Here is a 14,661-nt window from a genome sequence, read left to right on the forward strand (position 1 = left end):
AATAGTGTGCCATTTCAGGGACAGAGGGGACACGGTAGCTATAGCTTCAGACTTACCACACACCCTATTCTTACACATAGTGCTCTATAAAGGGAATAGTGTGCCATTTCAGGGGACAGAGGGGACACGGTAGCTATAGCTTCAGACTTACCACACACCTATTCGTTACACATAGTGCTCTATAAAGGGAATAGTGTGCCATTTCAGGGGACAGAGGGGACACGGTAGCTATAGCTTCAGACTTACCACACACCCTATTCGTTACACATAGTGCTCTATAAAGGGAATAGTGTGCCATTTCAGGGGACAGAGGGGACACGGTAGCTATAGCTTCAGACTTACCACACACCCTATTCGTTACACATAGTGCTCTATAAAGGGAATAGTGTGCCATTTCAGGGGACAGAGGGGACACGGTAGCTATAGCTTCAGACTTACCACACACCCTATTCGTTACACATAGTGCTCTATAAAGGGAATAGTGTGCCATTTCAGGGACAGAGGGGACACGGTAGCTATAGCTTCAGACTTACCACACACCCTATTCGTTACACATAGTGCTCTATAAAGGGAATAGTGTGCCATTTCAGGGGACAGAGGGGACACGGTAGCTATAGCTTCAGACTTACCACACACCCTATTCGTTACACATAGTGCTCTATAAAGGGAATAGTGTGCCATTTCAGGGGACAGAGGGGACACGGTAGCTATAGCTTCAGACTTACCACACACCCTATTCGTTACACATAGTGCTCTATAAAGGGAATAGTGTGCCATTTCAGGGGACAGAGGGGACACGGTAGCTATAGCTTCAGACTTACCACACACCCTATTCGTTACACATAGTGCTCTATAAAGGGAATAGTGTGCCATTTCAGGGGACAGAGGGGACACGGTAGCTATAGCTTCAGACTTACCACACACCCTATTCGTTACACATAGTGCTCTATAAAGGGAATAGTGTGCCATTTCAGGGGACAGAGGGGACACGGTAGCTATAGCTTCAGACTTACCACACACCCTATTCGTTACACATAGTGCTCTATAAAGGGAAAAGGTTTGGGCCGCAGGGTTCATGGATGCTCACCGCTATTGTTTATGGTCTGACCTCTGACCTTTGATCCCCAGGGCCCGGCCGGTCATCAGTGTTAACGCCACCCTGGACATCAGCCCTCAGATCCTCAACCCACAGGATAGGAACTGCAAACTGCTTGACCATGACACACCGGTGTCCTGGTGCGCGACACACAGATTTCCCCTTTCTTATGAGAGAAAATATGAATGTCTCTGTGCGATGCATTGGTTGGGGGTGGGTCTTCATTGGCTACACAGGTTGGGGGTGGGTCTTCATTGGCTACACAGGTTGGGGGTGGGTCTTCATTGGCTACACAGGTTGGGGGTGGGTCTTCATTGGCTACACAGGTTGGGGGGTGGGGGTGGGTCTTCATTGGCTACACAGGTTGGGGGTGGGTCTTCATTGGCTACACAGGTTGGGGGTGGGTCTTCATTGGCTACACAGGTTGGGGGTGGGTCTTCATTGGCTACACAGGTTGGGGGTGGGTCTTCATTGGCTCACAGGTTGGCTACACAGGTTGGGGGTGGGTCTTCATTGGCTACACAGGTTGGGGGTGGGTCTTCATTGGCTACACAGGTTGGGGGTGGGTCTTCATTGGCTACACAGGTTGGGGGTGGGTCTTCATTGGCTACACAGGTTGGGGGTGGGTCTTCATTGGCTACACAGGTTGGGGGTGGGGGTGGGTCTTCATTGGCTACACAGGTTGGGGGGTGGGGGTGGGTCTTCATTGGCTACACAGGTTGGGGGGTGGGGGTGGGTCTTCATTGGCTACACAGGTTGGGGGGTGGGGGTGGGTCTTCATTGGCTACACAGGTTGGGGGGGTGGGGGTGGGTCTTCATTGGCTACACAGTCCACACAGTGTATTAGCAAGTTACACTTGCAAGCCTTTGTTTGAGAAGAACTATATGTTAATATGGCATACTCTTGTTCTCCCTTTGTGCTGTTTGTAACACACACAAACTTCCTGTCTGGTAACCTCATGTTTAAACTGTACAGAAAGACTTCCTGTCTGGTAACCCCATGTTTAAACTGTACACACAGACTTCCTGTCTGGTAACCTCATGTTTAAACTGTACAGACAAACAGAGCTGACATAAGACCATGCAACATGTTTAGCTAGTATCTACCATGTGGTGCTGTATGCTTGTCTTGAGAACCGTAGAGAACACTGTGGCCCGTAGAGAACTCTGTGGCCCGTAGAGAACTCTGTGGCCCGCAGAGAACTCTGTGGCCCGCAGAGAACTCTGTGGCCCGCAGAGAACTCTGTGGCCCGCAGAGAACTCTGTGGCCCGCAGAGAACTCTGTGGCCCGTAGAGAACACTGTGGCCCGTAGAGAACACTGTGGCCCGTAGAGAACACTGTGACCCATAGAGAACACTGTGACCCATAGAGAACACTGTGGCCCGCAGAGAACTCTGTGGCCCGTAGGGAACTCTATTAGTGCTTTTAGAGTTGGATTTCAATTGTTTTCAGTTGTGTCTATGAGATGTGAGTACATGGCGATTTATTTATTGTGTCTCCCCTCAGTTTCAAAGTGAAGTACTGTGTGAAGGCGAGTGGGAGAAGCGCCCCAGCCTCACTGAGTGAGTATCTGAAGGACATCTATTTCTTTACACTACATTGGATCCCGACGGGGGCTCTCTGCTACGCAACAAACGCCACTCTAGACTAAGTTGTCTAGTTGTCCTCCAGCTGTACTTACAGAGAACTCTCCTTTACGGTCACAAAAAACGCACCTATCCGTCTCTCCCTCTATTTCTCTGAAACAGCGATGCATCCCAAATGCCACCCTAATTCCCTACATAGTGCACTACCTTTTGACCTGAGCCCTATGGACCCTGGTTAAAAGTAGTGCACTACCTTTTGACCTGAGCCCTATGGACCCTGGTTAAAAGTAGTGCACTACCTTTTGACCTGAGCCCTATGGACCCTGGTTAAAAGTAGCGCACTACCTTTTGACCTGAGCCCTATGGACCCTGGTTAAAAGTAGTGCACTACCTTTTGACCTGAGCCCTATGGACCCTGGTTAAAAGTAGTGCACTACCTTTTGACCTGAGCCCTATGGAACCTGGTTAAAAGTAGTGCACTACCTTTTGACCTGAGCCCTATGGACCCTGGTTAAAAGTAGTGCACTACCTTTTGACCTGAGCCCTATGGACCCTGGTTAAAAGTAGTGCACTACCTTTTGACCTGAGCCCTATGGAACCTGGTTAAAAGTAGCGCACTACCTTTTGACCTGAGCCCTATGGACCCTGGTTAAAAGTAGTGCACTACCTTTTGACCTGAGCCCTATGGACCCTGGTTAAAAGTAGTGCACTACCTTTTGACCTGAGCCCTATGGACCCTGGTTAAAAGTAGTGCACTACCTTTTGACCTGAGCCCTATGGAACCTGGTTAAAAGTAGTGCACTACCTTTTGACCTGAGCCCTATGGACCCTGGTTAAAAGTAGTGCACTACCTTTTGACCTGAGCCCTATGGACCCTGGTTAAAAGTAGTGCACTACCTTTTGACCTGAGCCCTATGGAACCTGGTTAAAAGTAGCGCACTACCTTTTGACCTGAGCCCTATGGACCCTGGTTAAAAGTAGCGCACTACCTTTTGACCTGAGCCCTATGGACCCTGGTTAAAAGTAGCGCACTACCTTTTGACCTGAGCCCTATGGACCCTGGTTAAAAGTAGCGCACTACCTTTTGACCTGAGCCCTATGGACCCTGGTTAAAAGTAGCGCACTACCTTTTGACCTGAGCCCTATGGACCCTGGTTAAAAGTAGTGCACTACCTTTTGACCTGAGCCCTATGGACCCTGGTTAAAAGTAGTGCACTACCTTTTGACCTGAGCCCTATGGACCCTGGTTAAAAGTAGTGCACTACCTTTTGACCTGAGCCCTATGGACCCTGGTTAAAAGTAGTGCACTACCTTTTGACCTGAGCCCTATGGACCCTGGTTAAAAGTAGTGCACTACCTTTTGACCTGAGCCCTATGGACCCTGGTTAAAAGTAGTGCACTACCTTTTGACCTGAGCCCTATGGACCCTGGTTAAAAGTAGTGCACTACCTTTTGACCTGAGCCCTATGGAACCTGGTTAAAAGTAGTGCACTACCTTTTGACCTGAGCCCTATGGACCCTGGTTAAAAGTAGTGCACTACCTTTGACCTGAGCCCTATGGACCCTGGTTAAAAGTAGTGCACTACCTTTTGACCTGAGCCCTATGGACCCTGGTTAAAAGTAGCGCACTACCTTTTGACCTGAGCCCTATGGACCCTGGTTAAAAGTAGCGCACTACCTTTTGACCTGAGCCCTATGGACCCTGGTTAAAAGTAGCGCACTACCTTTGACCTGAGCCCTATGGACCCTGGTTAAAAGTAGCGCACTACCTTTTGACCTGAGCCCTATGGACCCTGGTTAAAAGTAGCGCACTACCTTTTGACCTGAGCCCTATGGACCCTGGTTAAAAGTAGCGCACTACCTTTTGACCTGAGCCCTATGGACCCTGGTTAAAAGTAGTGCACTACCTTTTGACCTGAGCCCTATGGACCCTGGTTAAAAGTAGTGCACTACCTTTTGACCTGAGCCCTATGGACCCTGGTTAAAAGTAGTGCACTACCTTTGACCTGAGCCCTATGGACCCTGGTTAAAAGTAGTGCACTACCTTTTGACCTGAGCCCTATGGACCCTGGTTAAAAGTAGTGCACTACCTTTTGACCTGAGCCCTATGGAACCTGGTTAAAAGTAGCGCACTACCTTTTGACCTGAGCCCTATGGACCCTGGTTAAAAGTAGCGGACACTACCTTTGACCTGAGCCCTATGGACCCTGGTTAAAAGTAGCGCACTACCTTTTGACCTGAGCCCTATGGACCCTGGTTAAAAGTAGCGCACTACCTTTTGACCTGAGCCCTATGGACCCTGGTTAAAAGTAGCGCACTACCTTTTGACCTGAGCCCTATGGACCCTGGTTAAAAGTAGCGCACTACCTTTTGACCTGAGCCCTATGGACCCTGGTTAAAAGTAGCGCACTACCTTTTGACCTGAGCCCTATGGACCCTGGTTAAAAGTAGTGCACTACCTTTTGACCTGAGCCCTATGGACCCTGGTTAAAAGTAGTGCACTACCTTTTGACCTGAGCCCTATGGACCCTGGTTAAAAGTAGTGCACTACCTTTGACCTGAGCCCTATGGACCCTGGTTAAAAGTAGTGCACTACCTTTTGACCTGAGCCCTATGGACCCTGGTTAAAAGTAGTTCACTACCTTTTGACCTGAGCCCTGTGGACCCTGGTTAAAAGTAGTGCACTACCTTTTGACCTGAGCCCTATGGACCCTGGTTAAAAGTAGTGCACTACCTTTTGACCTGAGCCCTATGGACCCTGGTTAAAAGTAGTGCACTACCTTTTGACCTGAGCCCTATGGACCCTGGTTAAAAGTAGTGCACTACCTTTTGACCTGAGCCCTATGGACCCTGGTTAAAAGTAGTGCACTACCTTTTGACCTGAGCCCTATGGACCCTGGTTAAAAGTAGTGCACTACCTTTTGACCTGAGCCCTATGGACCCTGGTTAAAAGTAGTTCACTACCTTTTGACCTGAGCCCTGTGGACCCTGGTTAAAAGTAGTGCACTACCTTTTGACCTGAGCCCTATGGACCCTGGTTAAAAGTAGTGCACTACCTTTTGACCTGAGCCCTATGGACCCTGGTTAAAAGTAGTGCACTACCTTTTGACCTGAGCCCTATGGACCCTGGTTAAAAGTAGTGCACTACCTTTTGACCTGAGCCCTATGGACCCTGGTTAAAAGTAGTGCACTATAAAGAGAACAGTGTGCCATTTGGGACGCATAACGGTGGCAACAGAACCACGGCTCACCTCTTGTCTCTGTATAAAGACATCCTGTCTGGCTGGACTAAGTCTGTTACCCAGCCTGTTAAGAGTACAGCTTCAGGCTAGTAAGTGTGAGCTCAGCTCCGTTCCCAGTAGGACAGCCTGCTGTGTGGTGTAAGGTTTTTAAAAGCCTCCATCTGGCTTTGCATCAGTTACATGGCAACACGCTCTGTCTGTCTGTCTTTGTCTCTGTGTGTGTAATGGCTCCCAGACTCTGGGCCGTGTTCATTAGGGCACACTGTAGCAAAACGCTTTGCAACAGAAATGAAAACTTACATTTCTTATTGGACAAGTTCAGATAGCCCCATTCCTGTTTCAGTTGAGTTTTTTTTTCTTTTTTCTAATGAGTAGGACCCAGCGCTGCATGGGAGACCACAGACGACGCTCCCAATTCATTATTTCTCGAGAGGCCTTTGAACTTCTGCTCATGTCCCCCCGACTCCCATCAAATGGGTAGTGTTGCAGGAAACTAGAACCGTATATTCTATTAGCTACTGTTGCAGGAAACTAGAAACGTCTTCTTGTTCTCATAGCTACTGTACGAAGCAAGAGGATCAAATAGCTGTGTTTTTGTGGTCAGAAAAAGGAGAGTTCTCGATAAGGAACCTACAGCAGGTCTAAAGTGGAGATGTAAACTCTGTGCCATCTGTTCGTCTTATCTGGACATGATGTGTGTCTTTTTGGAAATGAGTGATTTTCCCCTGAAAGCATTGCTCATATCACAACTGGTGCCATTACTGTTAGAACTATCGCTCAGTGACTGTCAGAACTATCGCTCAGTGACTGTTAGAACTATCGCTCAGTGACTGTTAGAACTATCGCTCCGTGACGGTTAGAACTATCGCTCAGTGACTGTTAGAACTATCGCTCGGTGACTGTTAGAACTATCGCTCGGTGACGGTTAGAACTTTCGCTCAGTGACTGTTAGAACTATCGCTCAGTGACTGTCAGAACTATCGCTCAGTGACTGTTAGAACTATCGCTCAGTGACGGTTAGAACTATCGCTCCGTGACTGTTAGAACTATCGCTCCGTGACGGTTAGAACTATCACTCGGTGACGGTTAGAACTATCGCTCGGTGACTGTTAGAACTATCGCTCGGTGACTGTTAGAACTATCGCTCGGTGACGGTTAGAACTATCGCTCAGTGACGGTTAGAACTATCGCTCGGTGACTGTTAGAACTATCGCTCGGTGACGGTTAGAACTTTCGCTCAGTGACTGTTAGAACTATCGCTCAGTGACTGTTAGAACTTTCGCTCAGTGACTGTTAGAACTTTCGCTCAGAGACTGTTTGAACTTTCGCTCAGTGACTGTTAGAACTATCGCTCAGAGACTGTTTGAACTATCGCTCGGTGACTGTTAGAACTATCGCTCGGTGACTGTTAGAACTATCGCTCAGAGACGGTTAGAACTATCGCTCCGTGACGGTTAGAACTATCGCTCGGTGACTGTTAGAACTATCGCTCGGTGACTGTTAGAACTATCGCTCGGTGACTGTTAGAACTATCGCTCGGTGACTGTTAGAACTATCGCTCGGTGACTGTTTGAACTATCGCTCGGTGACTGTTTGAACTATCGCTCGGTGACTGTTTGAACTATCGCTCAGTGACTGTTTGAACTATCGCTCAGTGACTGTTTGAACTATCGCTCAGTGACTGTTTGAACTATCGCTCAGTGACTGTTAGCTAGTTAGTCCCGGCCTCATTGTCAGTCAGTCTGTGTCCTTGTCAGAGTTCCAGGTTGACCTGGTGTTGGACAAACACAAACACAAGGGGGCGACAAAGAGAGTTCTGTTCCTCCACGGCAAGACATCCCGGTACACCAAGAACATGACGGTCAGCAACGGCCGAGGACCAGCCTGCGAGGAGCAAGAAGCCTTTCTCATAGTGAGTTGTCCAAAGGAAATGGACCATCCCTTAACAAGACCCCCTCATATGATCTGAGAGGATAGGACAATATACCAATTTTTTTCAGATCTCCAGAAGTGTGTAGGGGCTAGGAATTGGTTTGGAATTAGGAGACAGTTTCATCCTGTGAACTTTAGGCATTGATTCTGTATGCAGTGTGTTTTTGTTTATGGATTCTTGTTGCTCTAGCGTTTCCATGTGTAGAAGTTACTAAACCACAACCCTCTGTAGGATGACTAGGTACTAAACCACAACCCTCTGTAGGATGACTAGTTACTAAACCACAACCCTCTGTAGGATGACTAGGTACTAAACCACAACCCTCTGTAGGATGACTAGTTACTAAACCACAACCCTCTGTAGGATGACTAGTTACTAAACCACAACCCTCTGTAGGATGACTAGTTACTAAACCACAACCCTCTGCCCTGTAGGATGACTAGTTACTAAACCGCAACCCTCTGTAGGATGACTAGTTACTAAACCACAACCCTCTGTAGGATGACTAGTTACTAAACCACAACCCTCTGTAGGATGACTAGGTACTAAACCACAACCCTCTGTAGGATGACTAGGTACTAAACCACAACCCTCTGTAGGATGACTAGTTACTAAACCGCAACCCTCTGTAGGATGACTAGTTACTAAACCACAACCCTCTGTAGGATGACTAGTTACTAAACCACAACCCTCTGTAGGATGACTAGTTACTAAACCGCAACCCTCTGCCCTGTAGGATGACTAGTTACTAAACCACAACCCTCTGTAGGATGACTAGTTACTAAACCACAACCCTCTGTAGGATGACTAGTTACTAAACCACAACCCTCTGTAGGATGACTAGTTACTAAACCACAACCCTCTGTAGGATGACTAGTTACTAAACCACAACCCTCTGTAGGATGACTAGTTACTAAACCACAACCCTCTGTAGGATGACTAGTTACTAAACCACAACCCTCTGTAGGATGACTAGTTACTAAACCACAACCCTCTGTAGGATGACTAGTTACTAAACCACAACCCTCTGTAGGATGACTAGTTACTAAACCACAACCCTCTGTAGGATGACTAGTTACTAAACCACAACCCTCTGTAGGATGACTAGTTACTAAACCACAACCCTCTGTAGGATGACTAGGTACTAAACCACAACCCTCTGTAGGATGACTAGGTACTAAACCACAACCCTCTGTAGGATGACTAGTTACTAAACCACAACCCTCTGTAGGATGACTAGTTACTAAACCACAACCCTCTGTAGGATGACTAGTTACTAAACCACAACCCTCTGTAGGATGACTAGTTACTAAACCACAACCCTCTGTAGGATGACTAGTTACTAAACCACAACCCTCTGCAGGATGACTAGTTACTAAACCACTACCCTCTGTAGGATGACTAGTTACTAAACCACTACCCTCTGTAGGATGACTAGTTACTAAACCACAACCCTCTGCCCTGTAGGATGACTAGTTACTAAACCACAACCCTCTGTAGGATGACTAGTTACTAAACCACAACCCTCTGTAGGATGACTAGTTACTAAACCACAACCCTCTGTAGGATGACTAGTTACTAAACCACAACCCTCTGTAGGATGACTAGTTACTAAACCACAACCCTCTGTAGGATGACTAGTTACTAAACCACAACCCTCTGTAGGATGACTAGTTACTAAACCACAACCCTCTGTAGGATGACTAGTTACTAAACCACAACCCTCTGTAGGATGACTAGTTACTAAACCACAACCCTCTGTAGGATGACTAGTTACTAAACCACAACCCTCTGTAGGATGACTAGTTACTAAACCACAACCCTCTGTAGGATGACTAGGTACTAAACCACAACCCTCTGTAGGATGACTAGTTACTAAACCACAACCCTCTGTAGGATGACTAGTTACTAAACCACAACCCTGTGCTCTGTAGGATGACTAGTTACTAAACCACAACCCTCTGTAGGATGACTAGTTACTAAACCACAACCCTCTGTAGGATGACTAGTTACTAAACCACAACCCTCTGTAGGATGACTAGTTACTAAACCACAACCCTCTGTAGGATGACTAGTTACTAAACCACAACCCTCTGTAGGATGACTAGTTACTAAACCACAACCCTCTGCCCTGTAGGATGACTAGTTACTAAACCACAACCCTCTGTAGGATGACTAGTTACTAAACCACAACCCTCTGTAGGATGACTAGTTACTAAACCGCAACCCTCTGTAGGATGACTAGTTACTAAACCACAACCCTCTGTAGGATGACTAGTTACTAAACCGCAACCCTCTGTAGGATGACTAGTTACTAAACCACAACCCTCTGTAGGATGACTAGTTACTAAACCACAACCCTCTGCTCTGCAGGATGACTAGTTACTAAACCACAACCCTCTGTAGGATGACTAGTTACTAAACCACAACCCTGTGCTCTGCAGGATGACTAGTTACTAAACCACAACCCTCTGTAGGATGACTAGTTACTAAACCACTACCCTCTGCTCTGCAGGATGACTAGTTACTAAACCACTCCCTCTGCTCTGCAGGATGACTAGTTACTAAACCACTACCCTCTGCTCTGTAGGATGACTAGTTACTAAACCACTACCCTCTGCTCTGCAGGATGACTAGTTACTAAACCACAACCCTCTGTAGGATGACTAGTTACTAAACCACACCCTCTGTAGGATGACTAGTTACTAAACCACAACCCTCTGTAGGATGACTAGTTACTAAACCACAACCCTCTGTAGGATGACTAGTTACTAAACCACAACCCTCTGTAGGATGACTAGTTACTAAACCACAACCCTCTGTAGGATGACTAGTTACTAAACCACAACCCTCTGTAGGATGACTAGTTACTAAACCACAACCCTCTGTAGGATGACTAGTTACTAAACCACAACCCTCTGTAGGATGACTAGTTACTAAACCACAACCCTCTGTAGGATGACTAGTTACTAAACCACAACCCTCTGTAGGATGACTAGTTACTAAACCACAACCCTCTGTAGGATGACTAGTTACTAAACCACAACCCTCTGTAGGATGACTAGTTACTAAACCACAACCCTCTGTAGGATGACTAGTTACTAAACCGCAACCCTCTGCCCTGTAGGATGACTAGTTACTAAACCACAACCCTCTGTAGGATGACTAGTTACTAAACCACAACCCTCTGTAGGATGACTAGTTACTAAACCACAACCCTCTGTAGGATGACTAGTTACTAAACCGCAACCCTCTGCCCTGTAGGATGACTAGTTACTAAACCACAACCCTCTGTAGGATGACTAGTTACTAAACCACAACCCTCTGTAGGATGACTAGTTACTAAACCACAACCCTCTGTAGGATGACTAGTTACTAAACCACTACCCTCTGCTCTGCAGGATGACTAGTTACTAAACCACAACCCTCTGTAGGATGACTAGTTACTAAACCACAACCCTCTGTAGGATGACTAGTTACTAAACCACAACCCTCTGTAGGATGACTAGTTACTAAACCACAACCCTCTGCTCTGTAGGATGACTAGTTACTAAACCACAACCCTCTGCTCTGTAGGATGACTAGTTACTAAACCACAACCCTCTGCTCTGTAGGATGACTAGTTACTAAACCACAACCCTCTGCTCTGTAGGATGACTAGTTACTAAACCACAACCCTCTGCTCTGTAGGATGACTAGTTACTAAACCACAACCCTCTGTAGGATGACTAGTTACTAAACCACAACCCTCTGTAGGATGACTAGTTACTAAACCACAACCCTCTGTAGGATGACTAGTTACTAAACCACTACCCTCTGCTCTGCAGGATGACTAGTTACTAAACCACAACCCTCTGTAGGATGACTAGTTACTAAACCACAACCCTCTGTAGGATGACTAGTTACTAAACCACAACCCTCTGTAGGATGACTAGTTACTAAACCACAACCCTCTGCTCTGTAGGATGACTAGTTACTAAACCGCAACCCTCTGCCCTGTAGGATGACTAGTTACTAAACCACAACCCTCTGTAGGATGACTAGTTACTAAACCACAACCCTCTGTAGGATGACTAGTTACTAAACCACTACCCTCTGCTCTGTAGGATGACTAGTTACTAAACCACAACCCTCTGCTCTGCAGGATGACTAGTTACTAAACCACAACCCTCTGTAGGATGACTAGTTACTAAACCACAACCCTCTGTAGGATGACTAGTTACTAAACCACAACCCTCTGTAGGATGACTAGGTACTAAACCACAACCCTCTGCTCTGTAGGACGACTCTGAGTTCCGGGATAAGATCACTCCCATCTCTGTGTTCATGGAGTTTAGTCTGGACTACCAGCAGGCTGCAGATAAGACCGGCCTACTGCCTATCCTGGACCAGTCTACGCCCACCAACATCTCCAAACAGGTACCGCTTTACCTAAGGCTTAGTCCCAAATGGCACCCTATGCCCTATATAGTGCACTACTTTTAATCAGATCCATGAGTCCTGGTCTAAAGTAGTGCACTATATAGGGAATACCGTTGCAAAACTTTAAATTTTGCAACTAAATCAACGTTCCTATTGGACAAATTTAGCTAGGTCCCTCCCCGTTCTGTTCCGTTTGCTTCCGTTTTTTAAATAAACATTTCGCAACAGAATCGTCGGGATGGGATCTGGGACACCCCTGATCATCCGCACAGTTCGCTTTCTCAGCAGCCACATACAGTGTCGTCACTTTGTTCGTTGTAGAATTCCTTCTCGCATCTTCGCTCTCTCCTCCTCTCACCTTTTCCCTTGGCTTGTGGACTTTAGTGTACGACACAACAGCCGTCTGTGACCAGGGTCAAACACCCCTCCAAGCGAAACCTTCTTACCATAACCGCTAACCTTTTACACAGCTTACGTTATAGCTAACGTGTTAGTAAAACAATCCAATCTGTGTGTACAATTACTCAGTACAGTGTACAGCAAGCAGTTTAGCAGTTACATCGCCTGGTAAATTAATAAAACCAAAAGCTTACCTTGACTTAGAAGATTTCCTGTGTTGGATAGCCTTAGCCAGCTAGCTAGCTAACGTCAATAGCATTCCTCTCTGTTTGAGTCAGGTTGTTGAGTAGGCTAAATTAGCTGCATTAGCTAAGGAAGTGAAAGGTAAACTAAGAAGAAAAATACAATGAAATATAGCTCTCTTTCTGCTGAATCTCCTTAATTTTGTTTATTTTCTTTTTTTGTTTAACTTCAACTATTGTCTTTCTCTCACTTTGAGTCAACTACTCACCACATTCTATACACTGCAGTGCTAGCTGTAGCTGTAACTTATGCTTTCAGTACTAGATTCATTCTCTGATCCTTTGATTGGGTGGACAACATGTTAGTTCAAGGTTGGAGGACGTCCTCCGGAAGTTGTCATAATTACTGTGTAAGTCTATTGAAGGGGGTGTGAACCACGAGCCTTCTAGGTTTTGTATTGAAGTCAATGTACCCAGAGGAGGATGGAAGCTAGCTGTCCTCCGGTTACACCATGGTGCTACCTAACAGAGTGCTGTTGACGCTACTGTGTTTTAAATCAGTTATTTGGTGATGTGAATATATTTAGTATAGTTTTATCTTAAAAGGATAACTTTAAAAAAAATGTTTCTCTATTTTATGAAATCCACTGAGGAGGATGGTCCTCCCCTTCCTCCTCTGGTTGAGTGGTGAGGGATGGGTCAAGTTTTTTTGGGGGGTAAACAAACTGTCTACTTGGGACAATATTTTTCAGGCCCATATCCTACTGGACTGTGGAGATGACAACATCTGCAAGCCAGACCTCAGACTGTCTGTAGTGAGGTGAGTGGTCCTCCTCCTTCAGTATATAAGGCTATGAGGACTAACATAGCTAGCCAAGCCCAGCTGTGCTGGCCTAGTTACAGGGAACATATCATCGCCAGAACAGTGTGGTTCTGGAAACAGTGACGTTGTTCAAACTGAGTCTAGATCTTTTTCCATGAATTGTCGTTTTTTTTTTACCACAAGTGACCAGAAGGAGATCTACATTGGAGACGATAACCCCTTGACCCTGGAGGTGACCGCGGAGAACCGAGGAGAAGGGGCGTACGAGGCAGAGCTACATGTCTTCATTCCTCCCCAGGCCGACTTCACCGGGGTCGTACGCAACAGTGAGGTATAAACTCCTCTAATGAACTGTAATGGTGGTGGTATGGGTAGGTTGTACCCAACAGTGAGGTATAAACTCCTCTAATAAACTGTAATGGTGATGGTATGGGTAGGTTGTACCCAACAGTGAGGTATAAACTCCTCTAATACATTTACATTTACATTTAAGTCATTTAGCAGACGCTCTTATCCAGGGCGACTTACAAATTGGTGCGTTCACCTTATGACATCCAGTAGAAATGAACTGATGAACTGTAATGGTGATGGTATGGGTAGGTTGTACCCAACAGTGAGGTAGAAACTCCTCTAATGAACTGTAATGGTGATGGTATGGGTAGGTTGTACCCAACAGTGAGGTAGAAACTCTTCTAATGAACTGTAATGGTGATGGTATGGGTAGGTTGTACCCAACAGTGAGGTATAAACTCCTCTAATGAACTGTAATGGTGATGGTATGGGTAGGTTGTACCCAACAGTGAGGTATAAACTCCTCTAATGAACTGTAATGGTGATGGTATAGGTAGGTTGTACCCAACAGTGAGGTATACATTCCCCCTCATTGGGCTCCTGAGTGGGTCAGCGGTCTTAGACTCTCCATCTCTCAGTGCTAGAGGCGTCACTACAGACTACAGGTCATGATCTGGAGTCCCATA

The 14,661-nt window shown here is 46.3% G+C and overlaps 1 protein-coding gene across 2 annotated transcripts in view; it reads left to right on the top strand.

Annotated features, from left to right (window-relative positions):
• LOC124044295 (integrin alpha-V-like) overlaps nt 1-14,661 on the top strand; it is an 83,410-nt gene that overhangs the window by 41,691 nt on the left and 27,058 nt on the right. For both annotated transcript variants that reach the window (XM_046363944.1, XM_046363943.1), the window contains exons 15-20: nt 1,129-1,236; nt 2,604-2,659; nt 7,683-7,837; nt 12,140-12,277; nt 13,614-13,681; nt 13,868-14,015. In XM_046363944.1, the coding sequence (XP_046219900.1) occupies nt 1,129-1,236; nt 2,604-2,659; nt 7,683-7,837; nt 12,140-12,277; nt 13,614-13,681; nt 13,868-14,015 (673 nt within the window). The remainder of the gene's footprint in view (nt 1-1,128; nt 1,237-2,603; nt 2,660-7,682; nt 7,838-12,139; nt 12,278-13,613; nt 13,682-13,867; nt 14,016-14,661) is intronic.

This window comes from Oncorhynchus gorbuscha, linkage group LG09 (assembly GCF_021184085.1).
Source record: "Oncorhynchus gorbuscha isolate QuinsamMale2020 ecotype Even-year linkage group LG09, OgorEven_v1.0, whole genome shotgun sequence".
Classification (NCBI taxonomy): Eukaryota; Metazoa; Chordata; class Actinopteri; order Salmoniformes; family Salmonidae; genus Oncorhynchus; species Oncorhynchus gorbuscha.